The 14642-nt window shown below is 43.3% G+C and overlaps 1 protein-coding gene across 1 annotated transcript in view; it reads right to left on the bottom strand.

Moving 5' to 3' along the window:
* Positions 1-466: 466 nt before the first annotated feature.
* LOC140543811 (heparan sulfate glucosamine 3-O-sulfotransferase 3A1-like) overlaps positions 467-14642 on the bottom strand; it is a 51962-nt gene continuing 37786 nt past the window's right edge. The window contains exon 2 of the mRNA XM_072667062.1: positions 467-3161. Within this exon, the coding sequence (XP_072523163.1) occupies positions 2540-3161 (622 nt within the window). The 3' untranslated portion in view covers positions 467-2539. The remainder of the gene's footprint in view (positions 3162-14642) is intronic.

The raw sequence follows: 14642 nt of genomic DNA, 5'->3' as shown, positions 1-14642 counted from the left end.
TATCCATAACAGGGTTGTGGGTTCGATTCCCGGGCTTGGCAAGCTTCCACTGTTGGGCCTTTGAGCAAGGCCCTTTACCCTCTCTGCTCCTTGGGCGCTGGAGTTGGCTGCCCACCGCTGTGTGTGTGTGTGTGTGTATGTGTGTGTGTGTGTGTGTGTGTGTGTGTGTGTGTGTGCGCACTACCACAGATGGGTTAAATGCGGAGGACACATTCCACTGTACGGTGACAAATACATGCACCTTTACCCTTACGATCACTACCCAATTGGCCAACCGAAGTGAAATACGTCAGCTACTAACCTTTTACGAATTAGATTTCCAAGTTTTAATAAAGACAATAAGTCTGAATCATAATATCAGAGTTCTATAATTGAATAATGAATGTTAGAGTACTGCAACAGCAGATCAGTGAGAGAATAGAAAAATAGCGAGGTTCTTGTTGTGCATATGCATATTTCCATTTTATTAAAAGTGTGCTTTATAAAAATCCAACCAAACCAACTAAACGGCATCATATGATTAATTAGACTGCAAAGAACAAAAAGGTTGCATTGCTCTATTGCTCTCCGGAAACTGCTACTGAAAATGCTGCATGAGGCAAAGACACTCAAAGGCACACATACTCACTCACTCACACACACACATACACACACACACACACACACACTCAGATGGCAGCATTACAAAATAGGCTGTTGAAAGCTTTTGACACAGTCTGAACTAATACAATAGAAACAGCATCAGTCACACAGGTGGCTTTGTTAACACCAATCAAACCCTCAGATGAAGACATGAAGACAGACTGGGACAATAACACACACACATACACACAAAGCCGCTGTCATTGAGCTTCTGTCATGTCCTTATTTTATCTGTGAAAGCAATATTGTGCTGCATAAGAAACGACTCCAATATGAGCAGAAATGAAGGGATGAAAAAATAAATGCTTGTGACTCTGTAATGCAGAGAGGCACACATACCCAGAAATCACACCCCTTAAAGAAATAAATGGTTAGTAAAAGACAGTTACAGGTTACAAGATACAAAATCAAATCCCATCAGGCACCATACACCGATCAGCCATAACATTAATACCACCTTCTTGTTTCTGCACCCATTGGCCATTATATCAGCTCCACTTACCATGTAGTCCATCTGTTTCCCTGCATGCTCTGTTAACCTTCTTTCACCCTGTTCTTCAATGCTCATGACCCCACAGGACTGACCACCACAGAGCAGGTAGTATTTGGAGGTGGGTCATTATCAGCTCCATGGTGGTGGTGTGTGTATGAGTGGATCAGACACAGCAGGGCTCCTGGAGTTTTTAAACAGCTCAGTGTCACTGCAGGACTGAGAACAGTCCACCAACCACAAATATCTAGCCAACAGTGTCCAGTGGGCAGTGTCCTGTGGGACTAGAGGATGACCAACACCAACAAACTGTGCAGCAAAATATGAGCTTCCATCCCTGATCTTACATCTACAAGGTGGACCAGCTAGGTAGGAGGGTCACAATGGGTACAGAAAACAAGGAAGGCGGTATTAATGTTATGGCTGATTGGTGTACATAAATGAGCAGTTGAGGAGACATCTCAGTGAGGGTTATTTCAAATAGCTATGCTAGACATGTGTACATCATTCCTCTTAAATAAATAACTTTCAAAAAATACTTTTTTATATTTTTATCATTTCTTTAAAAAAATGCAAACTTTTACAAGCAGCTTTTAGTTCTTTTTTTAAAATATGGCGAAACAGAACTGTCATGTCATCAGATTCACAGTGGAGGTTTCACAGTTCACGACCCACTGAGATTTGATGCCATTTGATTTAGTTCCATAAAAATACTCTATAACTCTGACTCACAACGCCTGGTTATGTCCAAGCTCTCAAAAACCCCCCGCTGATGATTATTTTACTGTATTTCAGCACATTAGAGGAAAATCTGCCCAGCTCCAGTCCTGGAGGGCCACACACTGCAGTGTTCAGTGTCATTCCTGCTATGGTAGGAACTTTCCTGGCAACGTCCTTGGAAATGTATTGGATGGGTTCATCCATTCTTATGAAATTGTCAATGTTATGTGAAGGGTAACCGATAGTGATGTTATGTGTATGTATTCACACTCATTCGGAGTGCCTTGATAGGTAGGGCCTTGATTGTAGCCTGTTTGCACTGGAATAAGGCATAACTCTGGTAACTCTGAACAAGTGTGTCTGCCAAATTCCCTAAATTCAAGGCTAATTACATCAGTATTCATAAACAAAATAGTCAGGAAAACTGTGTGAATGTGCAGTGCTTGGTCCCTCCAGGAATCCAGGAATTGCTTTGTGGCTGTCCAGGACTCCAGGAAGTGGTATTAACATTGTCTGAAGTGGATAGTGGTGTGGCATGTCTTTTTCAATATGTCTTGGTTGCTGGTGAGATGCACTTAAAACCCTTAAAAGGGCTGGCGTTCTGCCTGTGTCAGCGTAGTTTCTGTACTGACACTGGCCACAAGCATATCTTACAGTGTACGGTCTTTCCTTGAACCATTTCCCTGGTTAAGCGTCCCAGCCGAATGCCCGCCCGGTCATCTGGTAGAACTTCATGTTGAAGGGCCTGTAGAAGTCTCTGAGTCTCTGCACTACCTCAGGGTCAATGTTAGGGTGGGTCCGCCCTTTGGTTTTGCCCAGGCAGTGGGGCTTGCTGCTGCCCTCGGCCTTCTTGAGGCAGGGGAACCCCTTGGTCTGGTTGAAGTAGAAGTGTTTGTCCGTGATGATCCTCTTGAGCCCCAGGAAGTCCTGCACGCGACCCAACTCTCCGGCCGGATCGCTGATCAGGCGCTCCCCACTGACAAACAGGATCTGGCTCATGGGGAAGTACTGAAGCCAGTTGTCCAGGTGCTTGGCATAGATGCCGATCTGGATGGCGCTCCACGAGGTGTCAATGAGACCTGTAGTCCTGTTTTTGAAGGTCAGGCTCTCGAAGGAGGGAATGTCTGGCCTCTTGGACAGTGTCTGTGTGTAGTCCGAGATGGCCCGAGTGACTGGATCCCTCACCACCACGATCAGCTTGGTTTCCCGGGACATGGCGTAGATCCGGGCTGGAGCCTCACGGGTCACAAAGTAGCTGGGGGTTTTCTCCATGGTGATCTGACCTTCCAGGGTTTTGGGCATCAGGTCTCTGAAAGAGAAGGTCAGGATGTTTAGCATTACCAGTAATGTTAAGATTAGATAGATGGCAAGTTTTAGCACCAGGTTGCTTATTGACCAAATTTCATACATAATATGAAATCGTGACACAATCTCACTACCTATCTACACTTTTGAGGGCTTGCTCTTATGTGCAGTCCATAAGATTTTTGAAGGCATCCTATGGTGTCTGGTGAAAGACTTTAGCAGCAGATGCTTTATGCCCTGTAAGTTGTGAGGTTGGGCATCAATTGAACGCATTAATGAACCTTAGATGCCCATGACCTTGTCGCTAGTTCACCGATTGTCCTTTCTTTGACCACACTTTTACTTTTACTGACCCGAGGATAACTCACAAGACCTGCCTGATGTGTTGTAGATGTTCTAAACCACTCATCTAGCCATCACAGTTTGTCTCTTGTCAACGTGGCTCAGATTCTTGCACTTGCCCATTTCTCTTGCTTTTAACACCAACATCACCATCAAGAATTAGCTGCTCACTCTCTGCCCAATATATCCACCTCTTGACGGATACAACTGTTGATGAAGATATTCAGTGTTCTTCATGGCACCGGTTCTAATGTTATGGCTGATCATTGTATACATGTCTGCCAGATTCCTTTCCTTCCTAGCACCAGGTAAATATCCTTCCTAGCAGTATTGCTTTACAAAGCTACAGTGTCTGTTAGAAAATGAATAGCTTGGATTCGCATTGCAGTTAAAGTATCCAGAAGTGGTCATGATCATTAAACAGGTACTGTCATGCAATCTCATTAGAGTCTCTGCTCATGAAAACCGTCCACACAATGGAGAATCCATCAAAAGTCAAACCTCCCACTGGCCAGAGGAAGCAGGCATAATATTTGGCTTGTGGCTTTCTTCAACTTTTGGCTTTGACCTGGGGGGCTCTTAAAGAAATAGAGAAAAGAGGGTAATCTATTTGACCATGACAGTCAGACTCCCCCTTCAAATCTCTCTCTTTGCTCCCCTATCCACCCATTTTCACACTCCCATCAGTCTTCTCCTCTCTCTCAGCCATTCGCTCCCTCTCTTTCTGCTGCCCTCCAGGACAGTGACCTGAACCAAAGTGGGTAAAAAGCACTATGTTAATGATTTATAACCAGCTTCTCCTCCACCATTTAGGGCACTGCAGGAATTTCCAGTTTAAAACCCAAGTACAGAATCCAGCCCTCAATTATTCATCCCGTTCCACTAAGCAGGGGGCTCAGGGCCTGACAAAATGGCCTCACTCACCCCCCTGTGGCAGGCACAGTTTACAGGCCATAACAGCATTAGCAGTTTGGGGTCAAAGGCTTCGTCGAGGCCTTAGGGTTTAACTGAAGAGCTTCACTTTCATCTGCTCTTCTTTCTGCCAGTGTGACTGCTGGGCACATGCCACCACACAGCCTTTTCCCTCAGCAAAGAGTGTGTGTGTGTGTGTGTGTGCAGCAGCCACTTTCAGAGTTTTCAGAGTGCGAAGGCTAGCGTTTATCTGCATCGCAGCTGGGATGGTAGACAGCTACGCTCGGGTGAACACACAAGCTGCTGAATGAGTGAGAGAAAGCGAGAGAGAGGAAAGGAGGTGGAAGGTGGGGGTTTTGTCCTACAATGTTTTAAACAGTCTGGCTTTTAGAGGGATGCAGTAATGTGACACATGACAAACAGTTCTTGTTGAAATGCTAAATAAAACACAGCTAAAAAGCTGGATCTGACATGTTGTCTCATTCGCGGTGTTCACAAGGCCAGTTCAGGACGCGCCATATGCCTAGTGTCAGGCTACATTTCACCCTCAGGTTGGTCGCTATTGCAAATCATTTTCATTCCCGGTTAAAGTTTATACTATGCTCCCAGTGTTTCCCAGTTCTGGTCTTGGAGTCATTGGAGGAGCATTTATTCATTTGGAGGAGCGTTTATTAATTTGGAGGACACCTTTATTCAAATTTACAGCCATTTCACAGCAGATTTCAGCCTCTGCATTTAACACAACTGTAACAGTGGACACACCACATACTTACGCTAGTGAACCAAGGTGTGTTAACGATCCGGCTTTTTCAGTTGCGATACCGGTACATAAACTTTGTATATCTGTCAATACCCGATACCGATCCAATACCATTGCTGAATTAATAAACAGTATACCTCACCATGTGGGAGAGACTTAAGGCATTAGGATTGACTTAAACATTCCTTTATATAAAATAACAAATTAACACACAGATATAAATATACTAAATCGCCATTTGTCAATTATTTATTTGCACATTTAGTGCAGTCTCACACCAGTAAATTAAAGTGAAATGATCGGCCTAATTATCCTATACCTGATCCAGCTGATGATGTTAATATCGGGACCGATATTCAATCCTAATATCGGATTGGTGCATCCTGGTGAGAATGTCCCCCCCTCCGAACAATGAGCAGCCACCTCAACACCAAGAGCTGTGGTCTTAGATAGTGGTTAAAAACGGCAGCAGTGATGTAACTGGTGCTTCTACAGTCTTATCACGACCCAAACCATATGCTGCTAGTCAGGTTTGCTTGGCCCAGAAGCGAAAGGACGCAGTGCTTGCTAAGGATGACAGCTACAGTTAATATCAGGACCGATATTCAGTCCTAATATTGGATTGGTGCATCCTAGTGAGAACGCCCCCCTGGGGGAAACAGGGGAGGTTCTTTAAGAGGAGACTATTCTTGCAAGAATGTCCTGTTCTGCAGTTGTGGATATTACAGATGTTTTTTTCCATAGAAATGAATGGGGTGCAGAGGTTTATGCACCCTCTTTGTGTGCAAATGATACAAATACACAAATACACAAGTAACACTAATAAAAACATCACAGTGAGTACTACAGCAACTACTTAGCGACACCTGAGAAACCACTTGAGACACCATGGCCCCGACCTAGCAATCACTAAGCAACTCCATGGCAACCACTATTGCATAGAAGTGGTAACCACTTAAGCTGCTTAGTGATCCTATTTATTTACTAATAAACTCCTGTCAGTTAAATTTGACCAGGACCACAAAATGTTATTTTGTGCTATGACTAAAAAATTTTAATGGTTTAAAAAAAAAGTACCCAAAGTACTGTATTAAATAGCAAATATTAAATATTAAATAGGTTTTATCTGTGTTAAATAGGTTTCATCTATTAGCTATTGTACTCAAAATAATAATATAGATAATTAATAATAAATAACTAAATTTAAAAAATGCTCTTTTATATAAAAAAAAAAGTTGTACAAGCTCAGGTAAATTAGGCTTTCACTTCAAAGGTTCAAAAGTTAAAATATTCACAAAAAAAGTTGATAAAAAGATATGTCCCAACTAGGGATAAGCAATATGGTGGTATTTTATGGTACTGTGATAAAATGTGTTACTGTGGTACACAAAATGCTTTTCTAAGCATATCGAAGATATCGTCCATGCTTAAAGAACACTGATCATGCATTTTGTCTGTGGTCACGTGTATCATGATTAATATTGTGTATATTGTGAAAATGTCTAAATATTGTGATATAATATTTTAGCCATATCGCCCAGCCCTTATCACTTATCATTAGGTAATAATATAAGTATTATTATGGATATTTTTAGCCATGCTATAGCAGGGGAAATACTAGACTGTATAAGGTAGGTATATCTTAAGACTAGGGTCGGGCACCACTGTCCTGTGGTCTTAGATAGTGGTTAAAAAAGGCAGCAGTGATGTAACTGGTGCTTCTACAGTCTTATCACGACCCAAACCCTATGCTGCTAGTCAGGTTTGCTTGGCCCAGAAGCGAAAGGACGCAGTGCTTGCTAAGGATGACAGCTACAGCAGTTTGTCATGTTCAAACAATGGAGCTCCGAGATGGAGCTCAAGCTTACTGTGGCTTTGTACAGTGTGTATCGAGAGAAAGAGAGAGCGAGAGAGGGAAACAAGCCTCCCTTCTTCTCACATTACCTCTGGCCCATCACCCCAGAGGCCACTGGGTTGGTTTCAGTTTGAGCTCAGCAGCTCTATGGAGGATAAAAGTCACTGATTTGTTGTCGAAGATTCCACAGGATGTACAGCATGTAAACACTGCTGGTGATTCAGAGCTCTGATGAAACCTCCAAGCCACAAGAAAGTGGGCCCTTTTTTCAAGGCTGTTAAAAAGACCAACTTTTTATCATTAGGAAACCAAGCTTGATTGCACATTTCGACAGAAAACCATTTGGCGCGGTTTCTAAACAAGCCTCAAGAAGCGACCTTTGACGCAATGCTGCAGACCAGTGCGTGATTGATGAGTTTGCTGGGACAAGAAACTTCTCCCGTACACCATCTGTGCACACGACCACGTCGAGGTCATGACAAATTATTGATGGGCTGAGAACCACTGTCCAGGTGGACCTGGCTTCCTGTGGAAGAAGCGCTGATGTAGCGAAGTATTCTGCAGGTCACTGGGCCATTGGGGACGACTAACCGCCGGGCCAAAGACACACCACATTATCTCCTTTATGAAATAGACATGAGCTGGTTCAAAAGTAGCCTTTCATATTTAATAAGCAGCATCTTGCTTGTTGCCGGTCAATGCACCATTGCTATTGTGTTGTTGTCAGGAACATCAGGGCACAATGGGATCTGAGCAGAGTTTCAGAGTCCAACCCTCCAGTCTTTTTACAAAAAGGCCCCACAGGACTGAGCTACCTAACCCAGGACTGTGGAAGCCCTATTTGGAATGGCTGTTCAACCAACAGCTCAGCTGGATATTCTGGGTTATCTTGTTGAAATACTGTCTTCCTTAATTTCCCCTGCCTGGAGCAGATAAACATGATCCTATTGGTACCATGCTGCCTAATGCCAGGCGTGGACTAGAGGGGTATAAAGCCCCCCAGCATTGAGCTGGAAGAACTGTGTTCTCTGGAATGATGGTTGGTGCTCCATCCAATACTTTTGGGATGAGATGGGAAGTTGGGGTGAGGTGGGGTGTGCTGGTGATCCAGCATCCATCATCCTGACCTCACTAAAGCTCTGAATCCTCACAGCAGAATTCGGAAGAAACAATGATTGAGCGGGTGTCCCAATACTTTTCTCCATATCTTTATCCAATTTAAAGGAAATTAATGGCCATGTGTTTACCACAGCTGCAAGATATTCGTCTTCTCCTTCATCCTGGGAATGTCTGTAATAGACTGCTGTATTAGCCTATTTTTCAGAGAGAGAAAAGGAGGGGGAGAGAAAGCACGGGACTGATATTCCAGCCTGTGAAGGATTTGAAAGTTAAATAAACTCTTCAGAGCATGAAAATCCTACAGTGACAGGCCTAGGATAGAGGCAGCGAGGGAGCGAGTGAGTGAGAGGAGAAGGAAGGAAGGAGGAATAAAGAGTAAAAAAAAAAAAAAGAGAAAGTGAGGACTGCTAATGGACGGACTCAGAAGGGATACCGGGTTACGGCTCCGAAGAGCTCAGTAAAACCAAGAGCACTGATGAAAGATTGTTTTCCTGCAGTCCCCCTGGCAACAGACACTGCTGCTCTTTCTAGCTGAGCTTTATTGGCGGTGGAGGTGATGTAACAGATGAAGGACTTTGGCTTCCAAGCACAGGAGATTTACTGCCTTTCCCCGGCGAGCCTTTCATGTCTTCTTTACACCACTGGACTACGACTCCCAGTGCACCCTCCTGTGTTAGGGCAGGCAGCAGCTATCAAGGCCTGGGCAATGGAGCTGGGGTCAGAAAGGGGTCTGACACCGAGCTATTCAGAAAAACACTCCAGCTTTTAGGCCTCACTTTTCCACAGAGAGGAGCTTGTGACATCCCTGCATTGAGCTGAACACCTGTGTAAGCTGGTGACCTGCTTAATCTCACTATGCTACTCTGTAATGGCAGTAGGTCCTGGAGATCTACAGGACGTGGGATGGTGACCATGGCATAAAAGGATTCTCTCTATTCCACAGCCAGGCTCAGGAGAAGTGATGACTTCTAGTTTATCACATTTGTGTAGCCTTCTTAAACTCACTTGAACGATGCAGCTGGGATACACTGATCAGCCAGTCCAATCTCCAAAACATTAGGCAGGGCCTGTGGGGTGGTTCTGGCATGCCACAAAAATGTGATCAGTCCTACCAAGAGTGGTCTAAGAAAGGACAATCTGTGAACAGGTCGGTGACAGGGTCATGGACACCTAAGACCCATTGATGCGACCCATGGAGGTCACACCTCACAACTTACAGGACTTTCAGATCAGACAAGGGGGTCCTACTCAATATTAGGCAGGTGGTGATAATGTTATGGCTGATCTGTGTACATTGGAAACATGAGTCCCTTCCTAATGAAAAGATAACAAGGCATTTCATACAATGCAAGAAAACCCATTAAAAAGTGGTGGATTCAATTCCAGCGAGCCCACATGGCTCTAGTGGCCTTGTACCTGCCCTTCAGTATAACTGATACAAGTAGGAACTCCAGAGAACCAGGTTCAACCAATAGGAACTTTCCTTTTTCAGTATTTTTGGGATACTGTTACTGTTTTAAGGATAATGTTAAGGGTAGGTTGGAGAGTCGACCTCCAGTGAGCAGCCAACAGCGACAGTGGCATGAAAAAACTCCCTCAGAGCTGGAGGAAGACACCTTGGGAGGAACCCGACCCTTCCTCCTCTGATTTGAGAACTATTTATAAATGACTGATAAAAGTTACCAAACCATCTAAACTGTTGTACTGCTCAGGTGTGCAACATATTCATAATCATAATATAAAAATCATGATGTTGTATAACTTAATATAGTCGGAGAGCACCACACATCATACAGAGCAGAGAAGACACCAAGATCACATAAGACCTGATTTCCTGAGTTTCTCTTTGCAGAAGCTAAGATTGATACAAGTAGGAACGTCAGAGAACCAGGTTCTACCAATAACAACTTTTTGACATGCAAAAAAAAAAATCAGCTTCCCACTGATGTACAATAAGGCTAAAGGGTAGGTTGGAGAGCACCACACATCATACAAGGAGTAGTCTCGCGTAAGACCTGATTCATTTCCCTCAGTAGATCGCTAAAGCAGGCATAAATATCCCCCACTGCGCTGCACTGGCATTCAGAGCAGATAACAATCCAGTAATTGGCTCAATATTTATGTTGAGGCCTGATCCTGCCCAGCCTCTTACTCTCTCCCTCTCCATAGACCACATTCTAGGATGGCCATTTTCCAGGTCAGTGAACTCCAGCGGAGGTCATTGCAGCTGTGATTTACAAGTCTGGTTTCGTGCGTAGACGTTTGTGTCGCTGTGTGTGTCACTGTATATGGAAAAGCGTGGTTTGACCTCATGTGTTGTTTATAACTCTGTCAGAGCCTGTCGCTCTGTGGCTACTCACCTGGCTGAAAGCAGACTGAAGCTGTTAGCACTAATCACCGCTAACCTATAGCAATACGGCTGATGCACTGCATCTCATTATCTCTATACCTGTGTGTGCGTTGTGTTGCGTTGTGTTGTGTTTGTTTGGGGAGACTGTAAGAATGTGATAGGATTACAGTGATCCAGGATGATAAATACACCATTCACTCACTACAAGGCCTGTGAATGACAACGCAGCAAACATACCCACATGCACACTTTGTAGTGCCTGTGTCATTTCTGACCTTGACAGTCCCCAGAGCCACAAGGATCTGTAGCATCTGTAAGACGTCAGTATGTTTATAAGTGTGGAATTTTTACCTTTGACGACTGAATTGGGAAAACATACAAACAGAGCTGGTACTTTCCAGTCCTTTTGATTCCAGTCAGTGGCCTACAAAGTGAGTGAGGGACTACACTGTGATGTTCCGAGCAAACAGCATCACACTAACATGTTTGCTGATTCATAAAGGAAGATTATCTATCAGTGGTTTTACCGTTTCCATGAAATCTGGGACTGACATTATTTCCCCCTCATTTGCATGAGTTGTTAGCTATCCGTAAACCACACCGTCCTGCAAAACAATTCCACATGGATGAACCTGAAGCCCAATTCACACCACATGCGGCATGTGGACAAGCAATACATGGCTTTTTTCTTCGTGTATTGCTTGAATATACTTTATGTGGTCTAAATTTAAGCATCCCACCCTGGACTATGTCGTAAAAGAAGACGTTGAAAAAAGCTTTTCGTTGAAACTACATTCTATTTTGTTTGAAAGTGAAAAGCGCTGATGTTCTGTTGCTACCTGTATGTACATTATTATGTGACAAATAGCTTGTGTGGAATATAAGTACTACTTAATATCATCTTCAGATGATAGAGATTCCGATGTACAGATTCAGATGTAACTGTTTTTTGGCCTAGACACTAAATGTAGCAAGAATTCTGCATTTTATACGGTTTCTGCTGAGAAACAGCTAGAATGCTCTGCGACACTCATCGTAAATATGTGTATTTTTGTGCTTAACCTGGCTGTTGTGACTTCACTGACTATTATAGGAGCATACTGCCATACATCAAACCGCATGTAAAAAAAAAAAAAAAAAAAGATCTCATAGTCCTGATGCTGATAAACCCTTATATGTCTAAAAGCTTATGGTGATCTGTTTGGGCTGAGTTGGGCAAAATGATCAACATCATGTACTGCAGCACAGACAAGCTTGACTTTCTTGTGAGACATTTCAGAGCTCATTAAGGCACAATATAATATTGAGTATTTTACAATTAGTGTCAAAACAGGTCAAGGTACACCGATGCTGCTGCTCTGAAAGTAGTGCGAAGAATTAAAGTCATCAACTCTGCACTGTTTTAATATCTCTCCGCCATCCAAAATAGAGGAGTTGATAATAAGCATGTGGAGGCGGGGTTATCGTGGCACAGATAGGGTAGAAAGCAGCCAATCAGAGGCTTTTATAATTCATTCGCTATCCTGACGATCAGCGGGAGAATCAACAGTGGGAAGGTTGTAGCCTGCCGCTACATAATAGAGAGAAAAATCCTCACTATTTCATCATCAATTGAGGCAGACTTACTGACACAACTGAATGTTTTACCTCTAGGGGGCGCACTAGCCAGGACTGGAGCAGCAAACATGCAATTTATCAGCATAAAATTACTTTTATTGGACAAATCACTTGTTTTCCTCAAATGCTACAAAGGATATCTGTTTATCATGTTTATCATCATTGTAGAAATTAATATTTAGAGTTTGCTTAAACTTCAATAGTGTGGGACACATTTTGCATGGCGCACCGCCAAGTTTTAGAAATCTGGTTTTATTATGTCTGCAAAAACACTTACTTACAATTTATTCTTTGTCTTAACTATGAAACTATGGACTCTCACTCAAAATAACAGTGCTGTCCTAAACTGGATAGACTGGAAGGAAACTCTTCACCACAACTTGCTCTATAAAGTCTGCAAATGCATGACATTTGTTGGACGTATTAGAATAATATTTCATGACTGTAATATAAACATAAATACCGGTCTTGCGCTGTTTTTTTTTTTGTTTTTTTTTTGCCACTGCATGCGGAGCTGACTTTTTGTCATTCTTTTCCTTTTTCCATATCAACACCCACCCTCTGATTTAGTAAAAATTTATTGAGTTAGCTTAGCTGTATGTTCTTATAAATTTCTCAGCAGCGTTTTAAGCCTGGCGGCTCTTTTCCCAGTGCCTTCCTCAAGTCCCCAGTTTATTGCGTAAGGAAGGGAAAAATAAAGCTGCGTCTCTGCGGCGGCCTGCCGTCTGAATTATTCACTCCAGTCTGACTGTGTGGGGGGAAAAGGGGAAGCCATGAGAGGAAAAGAGAGGAAAAACTTACACTGACTGGATTCTAGGGATGTCCTGTTGTGGACGGTCAGTCTCTGAGCTGAGCCAGCAGGCGGAAAGATATAGTAATATATATTTATATTCATTCTTATTTTTAAATCTATGTACACTACTTATGCCATGATTGTAAAGGCAAAATGAAGGGCGCCAAATGAACCACCTCTACGCTTAAACCGGAGGGCCACAACCTGGCTAACCTGAACTACACTGCTCCTCATTAGCCTCATTAGCATCACACAACAAGCAGAAAGCATTTCCGTCCATATCTCGCACTGAAATAACATGCAAGTCTTCCTATTGCTGGTTGGATCAGTATGAATATGTGTTCAAGCAGCTATTAGAGCTTTCAACAATGCCAGTTTGAAAGCGGAATGCTGTAAGAAACATCACGTTCATTGCAAAAGCACGTCAGACAGATGTGTATTCTACATTCCCACAACATTTGGAGATGAGAAAAGTTCGTTCACAGGTGTTTTGTGTCTCTGTCGCCTTTGATGGCTTGATTTACATTTCAGGATACTGCTAACAAACTGGAAGATTGAGCGGGGCTGATAGCAATGGTTGCTAAGCACTGATTGAAGGACCAATAAAGCAAGGTGGGGGTTGAGGACGGTCCATACACATTCAGAAATGACAGGGTTTATACTCCTAAAAGCGAATCACATGAAACAGTAAAACATTTAGTGTTTGTACTGAAAGCTCGGCCCGGGTGATTTATCGGGGAGGGGGCTTGGTGTCTTCCAGTGCCTTTGTGCGTAAACGTGACCACAGTTCCACAGCTTGCATCAGTGAGGTATAACACAATGGAAAATGAAGTTGGCTGAGACTCTGGATGCCCTGGGAAGATAAATTAGTATACAGATTTGATGAACGAGTGGAGTTCAAACCAATCATCACGTTTTGCGCTGAAAGGTTTGAATGGCATGGGTGGGACCAGGGCACAAGCCATGGCAAGCACATAAAAGCCAGGCCTCTTTTCCACTGCAGGGCCAAATGGTTAATAAGGCCACGCCATACTGTTCCATTAGACGGGTTCGACTGCCCCCCATCCCCGTTTGCTGTGTTGCTAACTCAGGACCAGGAAGTGCACGGCATCTCATAATAAGTATGTGTCCAGTCTCACATTCCCACCCTGATTACACAGAATTAAGCCATAACTAAATGTGAAATGCAGAAGAGTTATTTTTTTTTTTATTGCTTTTGCTAACTAACTTATTCGTGTGCAAAGCCACACTGACTACACTTCACGAATGCCAAACGATGGCGGCAAAGAAAAAAAATGGCTACAGACCAAGATACAGTCTTCGCCATGTTCTGTATGGATCTTGCGGCACAAGGGTGACACAAACGGTTAGCTCACAACGCTGAGAAAACCAGACTCAGCCGTGTCAGTGTGGAACAGACACTCAAGGTTATACTCCTGCATGGGAAAAGAGGCCTAAGGTAGCATATTGTCACTGACTCCATTTTTACACAATCTGAATCTGGCAGCTGTTCTGTTTATTGTGTCCAAATTTTGTGATAAACGGATGAACGGACCAATAGAAATGCTCCAAAGTGCCTTGGAATAAAATCTTTTTACACTGACTTTCATTGAAGGACGAAAAGAGGCGGTGGTTGGTTTGCGCATGTGTCAGTCCTCACCCTCCCTAGAGCATCCCATGATGGGGGCAGAGTACTAATGAGTTGGTTGGGTAACTGACTGTGTAAAATATGGGAGG

This window comes from Salminus brasiliensis, chromosome 22 (genome assembly GCF_030463535.1).
Source record: "Salminus brasiliensis chromosome 22, fSalBra1.hap2, whole genome shotgun sequence".
Classification (NCBI taxonomy): Eukaryota; Metazoa; Chordata; class Actinopteri; order Characiformes; family Bryconidae; genus Salminus; species Salminus brasiliensis.
This window is presented reverse-complemented; position numbering and strand designations above follow the sequence as displayed.